The sequence below is a fragment of the Arachis duranensis genome, chromosome 8, assembly GCF_000817695.3.
Source record: "Arachis duranensis cultivar V14167 chromosome 8, aradu.V14167.gnm2.J7QH, whole genome shotgun sequence".
In the NCBI taxonomy this organism is placed as follows: domain Eukaryota; kingdom Viridiplantae; phylum Streptophyta; class Magnoliopsida; order Fabales; family Fabaceae; genus Arachis; species Arachis duranensis.
The window spans coordinates 16576018-16587793 of NC_029779.3; the positions used below are offsets into that span (position 1 = coordinate 16576018).

General features: G+C 31.4%; 2 protein-coding genes across 2 annotated transcripts; one reads left to right on the top strand and one right to left on the bottom strand.

Annotated features, from left to right (window-relative positions):
- The first annotated feature begins 6 nt into the window (after nucleotides 1-6).
- On the top strand, nucleotides 7-2202 carry LOC107461234 (delta(8)-fatty-acid desaturase 1). Its single transcript, XM_016079714.3, has one exon. The coding sequence runs from the start codon at nucleotides 648-650 to the stop codon at nucleotides 2004-2006; it is 1359 nt and encodes a 452-aa protein (XP_015935200.1). The 5' UTR covers nucleotides 7-647; the 3' UTR covers nucleotides 2007-2202.
- A 7772-nt stretch (nucleotides 2203-9974) lies between these two features.
- LOC107461230 (NDR1/HIN1-like protein 13) lies at nucleotides 9975-11137 on the bottom strand. Its single transcript, XM_016079712.3, has one exon. The coding sequence runs from the start codon at nucleotides 10916-10918 to the stop codon at nucleotides 10130-10132; it is 789 nt and encodes a 262-aa protein (XP_015935198.1). The 5' UTR covers nucleotides 10919-11137; the 3' UTR covers nucleotides 9975-10129.
- Nucleotides 11138-11776: the final 639 nt, after the last annotated feature.

The following is an 11776-nucleotide window of genomic DNA, read 5'->3' on the forward strand; positions in this document are numbered from 1 at the left end:
ATACCATTGTTTTTGTTTCTAATAATTTGTTCAGTTTATGTCGCATTTAAATTATTCATGAAATTCATTTTTGTTTTACTGTCATAGACAAGTAATACATGGTTATAGTGTGATAAATTTTATAGTATAGTGTTAAATACACATTACAAAAGTTCAATTTGTATATGTGTATTAAATCAAATTTATCAAACCAAGGAAGAGTGGAAAGAATATTAAGCTGAGGTTCAGACAAATGATGGGCCTATATATAACAATGTTAGATATTTCCAGTGTAATGTGTGGCTGAAGCATCTCTATGTGGCATCTTCTGAAAGCTTGAATTAGATAAATGTAATACGGTTCATTTTTTATTGGCTGAGGTTCATTTTTTACCTCCATTCCATTGTGGCGAAACTTCCTTGCTTTTCAGGTGACACCTTATTACATTTATTGGCTATGCTACACAACATACAAAATAACATTTCTCTTTTAATGAAATTCTTAAGTACTATTGGTTGGAATCATTTTGAGGAGTGGTAGCTGGCACTTTTCATTGCATTCCCACCTCTCTTGTATTCTCTATTCTATCCAATCCAAACTCCAATCCTGGTTGGCTACATAGCATTCATAATCATACACAAACACACACACACACACACACATTACGAATGGCTGGTGAGGTAAAATCCACCAGAAAGTGCAGCATTTCACTTGAAGAACTCAGCAAACACAACAAGATAGAGGATCTTTGGATCTCAATCCATGGAAAGATCTACAATGTAACCAACTGGGCCAAACACCACCCTGGAGGTGACCTTCCATTGCTTAACCTCGCCGGCCAAGACGCCACAGACGCGTTCCTTGCCTACCATCCCCTTGCAGCCTCCCAACACCTTCACAACTTCTTCACAGGGTACTATCTCCAAGACTACGCCGTCTCCCAGGTCTCTGGAGACTATAGGAAGCTCTTGTCCCACTTCACAGCAATGGGGATGTTTGATACCAAGGGACACACTGTCTTCTTCACAATGCTGCTCATGGCAGTGCTATTCTGTTCCAGTGTCTATGGCGTGTTCTGTTCTAGCAGCCCTTTGGTGCATGTCTGTTGTGGTGGCCTAATGGGATTCTTTTGGATTCAGAGTGGTTGGATTGGACATGATTCCGGCCACTACCAGGTCATGACGACGCAGCGTTTCAACCGTTTCGCGCAAATTCTCTCCGGGAATTGCCTTGCTGGGATTAGTATTGGGTGGTGGAAGTGGAACCACAATGCTCACCACATTGCTTGCAATAGCCTTGATCATGATCCGGATCTTCAGCACATTCCTTTCTTTGTGGTATCTTCCAAGTTCTTCAATTCCATTACTTCTTGCTTCTATGATAGGAAATTGAACTTTGATTGTGTTGCTAGGTTCTTGGTGAGCTATCAGCACTTCACATTTTACCCTGTAATGTGCTTTGCTAGGCTCAATTTGTTTGCACAATCTTTCTTCTTGTTGTTTTCCAATAGGAAGGTACCAAACAGGGTTCAAGAGATTTTAGGGATGCTTGTTTTCTGGATTTGGTACCCTCTTTTGGTTTCATTCTTACCAAATTGGGGAGAAAGAATAGTGTTTGTGATTGCAAGTTTTGCTGTGACTGGGATACAGCATGTTCAGTTCTGTTTGAACCATTTCTCTTCAAGTGTGTATGTTGGGCCACCAAGAAGCAGTGATTGGTTTGAGAAGCAGACAATTGGGACACTCAATGTGGATTGCTCTCCTTGGATGGACTGGTTCCATGGTGGACTGCAGTTCCAGGTGGAGCACCACCTGTTTCCGCGGCTGCCGCGGTGCCATCTGAGGAGCATTTCACCTCTTGTGAAGGAACTTTGCAAGAAGCATGGATTGCCTTACAACCATGTCTCATTTTGGAAAGCCAATGTGCTAACACTTAACACACTCAAGGATGCAGCATTGCAGGCTAGAAACCTTTCCAATCCCATTCCCAAGAACTTGGTTTGGGAAGCCGTTAACACTCATGGATGAATGGAAAAATTCTTCTACACATTGTTTTGTTAAGTTTCAGTTGTTAATTATTGGTATTTTGTATTTCCAATTAAGTTTCCTTTAATCCCTTTAGACAATGAAATGCTGAATACTACTACTCATCATTCATTGTCTAGTTTAGTTTGTTGGATCCAATTTACTATGTGATCCATTAATAATTACATTTTCCTCTAAATTGATTCTGGGTCCCTTTTTGTCTTATAGCAAATCATGTGTGGGTGAGTTAAGTATTAAGTAGTTTCCTACGTAGTTTCGGAGATTATGTGTTTTTTTGGAGGGTGCCAATTCATTTATAGATACAAATACTATTATAGCTAATGCTAGGAAAACAAAAGAAAAAACAGCTAGAGTGTTATTTAACATTCATTAATTGTCGTAACAATTATGTTAATTTTCGTACTTATATTGTTTTACACCCAACACTTGATGGATGGTGTAATTTAATTCACAATGAATACAACGGTTACATTTCAATATGAATAGAGCTAACTGAACCCAACTACTAATTCTTTACACCCAACTACTAATTCTAATAAGCAGCAATTAAGACCAATATGAATTATGCAATCCATTATTTCATAGATATATGGCCGTTTAGCACTCTCCTTGAAAACAAAGGCCCAAACTATAGATATAGACTTGGTTTACCCGGAGAAAAAAAAAATACACTCAACTCTTCATAAAGCTAAATCATCCCTGACCAAAAAAAAAAAGGCTCAATCATGATTTATGAATTCCTTAGATCCGATCCAGACATGCTTATAATCAACTATTAATAATTGGCTCATAATGGAATTTTTGGTTAGTATAGATTAAAAAAGAATTCCTTAGAACTTAGCAGTATCAGAAGACTTTCAATTTAGGGAGAGTAAAAACACGTTTAAATTTAAGATGGTTAATTCTGGGAAGACATCTTCACGTGAAGATGATAGTGTGAACGGTTAGATATGTTTGATTGAATATATTTAACTAATTCATCTAATTATTTATAATATTATCTCTATATAAAAATGTCTTCATGAAAATAGTTATCTAAATTTAAAAGCTACAATCCTATGAGAAGCTTTTAATTAATATTTTGCTAATAAAGTTACTTATGTTAAGAAAATTTAATCATTTTATACAACATGTTTTGAAATTTTTAGTCTTCTAATACAAAATTTATACATTTAACATCTTAACAAATACATTAGCCAGATCTTTTAGTTAAAAACTATTTTAATTTTGATCATCTCAAACAATCGAATTTGAATCTTTTAAATTTTAAATTTATACTTTAGAGAGTAAAATGTGATCTTCTACTCTTGATTAATTTCTCTCTCATATTTATTCTTGGTCCTACCTATAAAATAAATGATGAGAGATCACACTTTACTCTCTAAAATAAAATTCAAATGTCAGAGAATCCAAATCCCAAACAACCACCTCTTATCTAGAAGTGTTTAATATTTTGCATTGAATCCTACTAATGTTCAAAAAAAGACTTAAATTGAGTGGTAAGTTATTGTAGATTACCGTAGCTTAAGTCAGATTCTGAAACAAATAAAGCTCCATAGATCTAGGACCACAACAAAAATCCCATTTACACCTACTGCACTGTTTTAACCCCCATTAAAATATATTGAATTTATGATCTGAGTGCTTGAATGCTTGATTAAGGAATAAACTAATTAAGCCAAAGAAAAGTACTTATAAACAAAGGTCCTAGAGCTGGCAATGAAAACAACACTAGCAATATAGTAAGTTGATTGAGACAGTCCAGCCAATAATTGAAGGGCGTCATGTTCATGTTTCTTTGATCACAATACAAACGTTATTACTTTGCTTCTTCAATAATAATAATGCATCCGAAACAAAATTCTTTCAATCATTTAATTGACTGTGTAGTAGCAGCGGCAAATGATTTGCATGGACCATCACATTACAAGAGCCACAACCAACTTGGTTCGTTCTCCCCTTGCTTTTAGGGTCACAATCATCCAGACCCATTTAATTTCTCCCTCTCCCACGTAATTAACAACTAAAAATAATTGTAGGTTTATACAAAAAATAAATATTTTATATTTTCGGTGACAAAAAGAGATCACAAAGCTATCTTTTTATTTCTAATGATGGAAATTATACAATACATATAGGCTGGCTGGTTTGTTCTGAGAACAGAATTTGACAAAACAATAAAAATAAGGAAAAGTATAAGGAACCAAAAATTTATCAGCCAAAAATTAAACAAAACTATATTAATTTATATCAATAATTAATTAATTTTTAAATTTTTAAATTTTTAAATTCAAAATTAAAAAAAATTTAAATTGATTAAGTAAACCTAATTAAAACCTATAAAAACATTCCTCTTTTTTTCACATTAATCTATCCACTTCTAACAATCACAAATTCGAAAAATATATAAAAGAACATCCATTTAATATGAAAAAGGAACATTCTAATACTTAGTAGAAGAAACATCCATATATATTAACTCGTAAAAATTTTGAATTCATCCAAAAGTATTTGGCTGGGTTTTGGCTGATATGCTTTTGGTTCCCTAGCTTTACTCTAAAAATAAAATATAAGGTAGTGTTAAGTTAACATTCATGTTTGGTGAAATATAAATTTTTGAAGGACACGGAAAGACATAGATGGACACGAAAATATTAAATTTGTGTACCTCTAATTTAGTGAGATACCAAGACATAATTTGTGAGACATTAATTTTTTACTCTTTTACCATTATTCCATTTTTAAAATTTATCCTCTTATCTTCCTAAACTTTTTTTTTTCATCTTCTTTTTTTAAATTTTACAATTAAATTTATCTTTCTATTTTCTTTAAAAAAAATATTATACATTTAATTTTTTTGTTTATTTAAATTTTGAGTTTTAATTTTCTATTTTTTTAAAGAAAATTATATATTTAATATTTAAATGATTATTTAAGATGATATTAGAAGAAATAAAAATTTAATAGTGATGATATGCAGTGTTTAAGGTAATGGATGTATAATGATGGTAGTAAAATTTGGAATTGAATAAATAATAATTCAGTCTTTTTAAATATGTGCGTCTTATTTTTTATTTTTGCCAAACATAATACATAAACATATATTTTATGTTCATGTCTTTGATGTATGTGTCTTTATGTCTATATTTCATTGTATACATCAACTAAACATAATCTTAAAAGACAGAGACACAAAATTTAATATTCTTATATTCTAGACATAATATTTTTATTCATATCTCATCTGTTAAACACGTCTTTATTTATTCCAGTGTCCTGTCCGTAAACAAACTTATAGAATAGGAATTTGAAAGTGGAGACAACAAAATCTGGTATTCATCACTAATAAGATTCTAGATAGGTAATCGTGGGTGGGAAGAAAAAACGAAAAGAAAAGAAATGGAATTGGAGAAAGAGCATACTTGATAGAGGCAAGTGGGATCGGTGTAGCCATCGTAAGCACGTGCACCAAATTAAGACACCCCATCACTGTCATGCGCTTCATTTGATGCTGATAAATGATCAAATCACTTGCATACACTTATTATAGTTGTTGTGTGCTACCTTTGTTTAAAATTTCTGATTTCCAATGTTGAAATGGAATTAATATCTGTTGATTTCGACCCGCGACTGTTCAATTTCTGTGTAGCTCGTTTTTATTGCCATTGTGTTTGGTTAAATTAAATGTGATCAGGATCAAGAGTGTTAACATATGATGTGTGGAGCAGGGTAGGGACAGGGGATTTTTTTCTTTTTTTTTTTTGGCAATTGGAATTCTACAAATCATCTAACAATTCTAATGCAAGGTTCTGTGTAGATTTGGACGAACTCTGGAAATTATTTGTGAAAATTTATAGATCTTGTGAAATAATATTTAAATAATACTGAACACTGGATAAAAGTTTAAAAATTATTTCGTATACCCGAATTGTAGAAAAACTTTTGATTAGCACGACTAATATAAGGTGAAAATTTAGGTGCAGCTGTGAAATTGATAGTTGAGAGCCGTTAGATGAAAATTTAGTCAAATAAGTCAAATCATCTAACGATTCTCAATTATCAACTCCACGTGAAGTCGACTGTACCTGAGTTTTTACCCTAATATAAACTTGAGTAAAGTATCGTTTTTGTCACCAACGTTTGGGATAAATCCTATTTGTGTCCCTAACATTTAAATCATCCTATTTGTATCCAAACGTTTGTAAAAGTGATTCAATGTTATCCTGCCGTCAATTACACATCATGAACGCTTTAGTTTGAGTTTTAAAAATCTCTTTTTAAAGTTAAAATACAAATGTCTAGGATAGAATCGATGATCCATTCCGAAAAATAACTCATCAAAAGTTGAAACTAATTCCTACAACATTTACATAATTCACTTTTCTAGGACATAATTGAATCTAAACACAAATAGTGAGTATAATATTAAAATCGAACACATCCAAGTGAGACCTAATTGAGAATGAATACATCCAAGTGAGAATAATTGAAAAATATAATCTAATTTGTTAGTATAATTGATAGTAGAATAACATTGAATCACTTTTATAAACATTAAAAATACAAATAGGACGATTTAAACATTAAAGACACAAATAAGACTTACCTTAAACGTTGGGGACAAAAATAATACTTTACTCTATAAACTTCCATAGAAACATCATTCGGTCAAGGGAATTGTGCACTTGGTTATCAGAATTGCATTTTATAAGGATTTAGCTAAAAATACATATTATGTATTTTATATTTTTAATTTATAGTAAAAATTATAACCCTAAACACATATAATTATAAACTTTATATTTGTTAAATATATGATAGTATATCAATTTTTATTTTTGTCGTATCAAAATTGTAATATCTTTGTTTATTTTATTGTGAATTGAATGCATTGAACTAAAATATAATAAAATTTAAGTTTAATTATTTTGTTGTTAGTTCTTATAATTTTACTAAATTTTTAATTAGATTTTTATATATTTTTAAATTAGATTTTTATACTGTTTTTAATTTTATAATTAAATTATTTTCATGTAAAAAACATTAAAATTAACAGAATATTTTTTCTAAAATACATACGATCAAAGATCTAATTAAGTTTTTAATTATAAATATTTTTTATTTGTGAAGAAATATTCAGTTAATTTTAATATTTTTTATACTAAGAAAGACCTAAATATAAAAATAAAAGTAATGTAGGGATCTAATTAAAAAAATTATATAAATTATAATTAAATAATTTGTGTATTTTGATGAGTCATACTTCAGTTTTATAGATAGACTTAATTGTTAATAAGCTAATTTAAATTTGGTGTGACTCAACTTTTCTCATTTTTCACTTCTAAGAGTTGATCTATCTATTTGTCTATCAATTTATAATATATTAAAATAGAGTTTAACATTTTAATATGATGTTATGTCAACTTAAATAAATAATTGTCACAATTTACTTATTACTATTATTTTTTAATTCTTTTATTTCCAATTGAATTACTTTTTAATCATTTTGCTTATACTTCTCATATGTTTCGTTATTATGACTTAAGATTTTTTTTTTCATTCTCATGGTATATATTTTTTTAGGTTACTCTCTAAATTTTATATTCTGTTACTCTTTATATTTATATAAGACATTATATGCTTTTAATATTAATATTATTTTTCTTTAATAGATATAAATATAATTTATCATCTACTCATTCTTTCTTATATTTACTATATAGAATTATAACTTAAAATTCATCTTTATTTTATTTTTCATTCTTATAATATTTATTTTTCATTAAATTACTCTATATTTTTTATATTCTCTCACTCTTTACTTATATAAGATACTATATGATTTCAATATCAATAATGTTATTTTTTTAATAAATATAAATTAAATAATAAAAACACATAATTCATCCTATTTTTCATACTCATTCCTTCTTATATTTTCTATATAAATTAACATTCACTTTACAATTATTCTTTATCTTCTCTTTTCTATCTATAATGTTTCTAAAAATATTTACAATTGTATTAATTTTTCTCACTAATTATAATCACTAACTCTCACTCGTTACTATGTTAACTATACACAATATATTCTCTCTCATTCACTCATTCTCAAATCATAATCATAAAATTTATTCTTTTATTTTTGTACTCATTTTTACTCATATTTACTATTTAAATTAACATATACTTCACACCTTTTTCTTGAATCTTTTTTATATAATCATATGTCTTATTCTATAAAATATTATTGCTAATATTTTACATAATTATTTTTATATTTAAAATATTTTTTATTTTGTTAAATAATTGACTCATTGTGTATTAAAAAATAAATTTTCTAGAATAGTTAAATATATATTTTTACAATTTTTTTTATCATTTCAACCTTTTATGTTTTTGAATATTATTTATTTATAATAACAATGTTGAAAATACACAATGTCGTAATTTATGAAAAATAAAATTAAAAAACTGCTGGTTATTTTCAGTTATTGAAATATTATATACTTATTTCTATTGTATCTATAAGTATTATCGTATAAATTCATACAAAATACACGGACAGGCTTAAATCTAATTAGGACCAAAACTGAAAAATATAGAAACCATTAAAAGACGCATACTGCAGGCCACGACCCATTGCCCTCAGATCAAAGAGCACATTTTTTGGGATCTCTGCTTTGGCCCCAAACCCCTAAAATTAAAATATTTGACCATGCCACTAGACAAAAGAAAAAGACACTATTGTTTCTTACTTTCTTAATACTTTTTAATTTTAGTAAAAATTTGAGTGAAGTCGACTTCACCCATAAAAATTTAGTCAAATCAGTTAAATCATTTAACGACTCTCACCTATCAACTTTACATGAAGTCGATTCCACCTGAATTTTTATCTTTAATTTTCTTCTCACATTTGTTTCTGTGGAAACAGTTTCAATCCTCTGATTACAATGTGAAATTGAGAAACTGCAATGGCACTGTAGTGTTTTTGTTGTTATAGAACAGCAATGTAACAGAGCAGAAAAAGAGAGAATCAAATCCAATTTGGGACAACGAGATTGCACGTGGCACTTAGTGTGGGACAGGTTGCTGAATTTCACAAGAAGGATGGAACAGCACCTGATCTCATCATCTAAACCCCAGTTTACAACAATTTCAGTACACTCTGTATTCTGCTCTGCTTGGAAGATCGAAAAATTCTCACAGCAAAATCTAATACAATACAGTCACTGACATCACCTCCATAAGAGTCCTCTCTTCTATATTTCCATCTTTGTTGAGGTCAAAATGTGTTAGACTCATCAGTGTTTCACTGTATTACTATTAAGAACTGTATTCTTTTAAATTCTTCTTTAATATCAAATAATAACACTAATGGATTTCCATTACAAAATAGAGACATGGAAATAACTGCTCACTTAACAAGCAAAGCAAGATTCATTGCTTGTGGCTTTCATTTTTTTCTCAATTCATCCATTTTCTTTCTTTCTTTTTTTAGTACTATTCCAACTCATTCAAGACTATAAATAAGTAATTGAGGATTTTCATCATTTCTACAAACTAAAGTGATAAATATAAGGAACAATCACTCCTAAATCAGTAAATTTTAGACAAGACAGGTTGAGTCACAGGTCTCACTAAATAATTCAAGGGTTTAGATTTTTTTTTTTTAAGAAAAATAAGAGAGGCATTTAGATTTCAAAACCCAGATATAATTTCAAGTTGTATTACTCTGAGGCAAATTACAGCAACAAACTACAATGGCATTAAGGGGGAAAATTTTCTAAATTTAGGACTTGCTTTGCCCTAAATCTCATATAACAAGCTCAAATTTCAACTTTTTCTTGGTTTCATTACAGATTAAGCTTTTTCAATTCTCAAAGCATGATATATTCCCTCATCATAATCAACCCATTAACCCCTCTCTATTAAAAAAAAAAAAAGCAATTATGACAACAAAAAGAATAATTTTAAAATTATAAAAGAAAAATAGGGACATTGATGATTGGATTGATTACTCATAACAACGAATCACCAATAATAATGAAACCAATCAAATTAAACACTTGGTTTTTTTTAGTTTATAAAAATTTGAAGGAAAACTAAAAAGAGAACTTCCAGATCTTGATTCTGAGATCAACCTTACACTGGGAGTCGATGACGGAAGCAACAGCCGGCGACTTGCCGGCGGGGACGGTGCCCCTGATCCCATCGCAGGTGACTCTGATGCCAACCTTCTTGCTCTTGAGCCACTCCATTCTCATCTTCACCTTGGTGTCCATCTGAATCACCACCGGGAACCCCTTCTTCTTCTTCAGTGCCGATCTCATGGTGCTCAGCGACTCCGTGTCCAGATCCTGTGACCCCGACACCACCGCCCTCAAGCTCGTCTGGTTGTTCTTGTCGGACTCAAACGCTGTTAGCGACCCGTTCCCAATGAAAACGGAATCTGACAGCGCCGTCACGGTGAACGGATCGTAGAAGAACACAAGGTGGTTGTTAGGGTTCTTTGCGATGAGAGTGAGGTTGAAGAGTGTGGTCAGGTGTGACGGCGAGTCAGTGGAGGTTGTTAGGTTCATCCTCGCAATGCGGAGGTTGGTGATGGAGAATTGCGGCTGGTGTGGCCGGTAAAGAACGTAGAGTGCGGCGCCTACGATTGCGGCGAGGAGTGCGGCGGCGAGGATGATGAGGATTGTCCAGAAGCAGCAGCAGCAGCAGATGCTGCGACCGGAGCGGTGCCGGCGGTGGTAGTGCGACTGTGGGCGATAGACTTGGCGGTTGGGGTTGTAGAGCTGGGATTTGACTGGGCCTTGGTTGCCGTTAACCGCTGGGGCTGCGGCGGTTCCGTTAATTGCGCCGTTTCCGTTGGGTTTGGAAGCCGGTTCCGTCATTCTTTGACCGAGGGAAAATGTGAGTGAGAGAGATGAAGGAGTTGTGAGTTGTAATGGGGTTTGAAAGAAAAGAAGCAAGCTTTGTAGAGAGAAAAAGGAGGAATGGAATGGAATGGAAGCCAAGGAGAAGAAGAGTGAAGAGGTGGAGATAGGTACCCAGAACCAAAAGAGGATGCTTCCACCTCACCAATTATGGAATCTTTTTCCCTTTTTTTATTCTCTCTTGTTTATACTTAATTGTCTAATATTTCATGTTAGCCTTCGTTTTAGTGTGGAGGAGAGGGTAATTAATTGATGGGAGAAACTCATACTTGAGAGCACTTAAATGATTTGATTGATTTAATTAAATTTTTATTTAACAGCTTTCAGGTATTAACTTCACGTAAAGTCAATTTCACTTGAGTTTTTACTTTAATCGATAATAAAAATTCTGGTGCAGTCGATTTTATGTGAAATTTATTTAGATAATTTGACTAATTTAACTAAATTTTTATTTAACGACTCTCAACTTAACATAAAATCGATTTCATTTGAGTTTTTATCTTAATTGATAGTAGTAATAATGAATTAATTAATAATAATAAAACTTGGATCGGAAGTCAAGATTTGTGTTGTGTTAAAATTGAGAGCCGCACACACACACGTCGGTTGCTGGCTTGCTGCCTTTTTAACATAACATGTGATTGAGTGAATTCTCAGGAACCTTGGGTCCACCTCCATTAAGGATTCACTCCCTAATAATTCATGTTTATTAGCTCTCAATTAATGAGTTAATAACATAACATATGGTCCAACTTGAAAGTGAAAAACTTGGGATATGCAAAATAATTACAAGCCCTAATCCAATCTCTTGTGGCC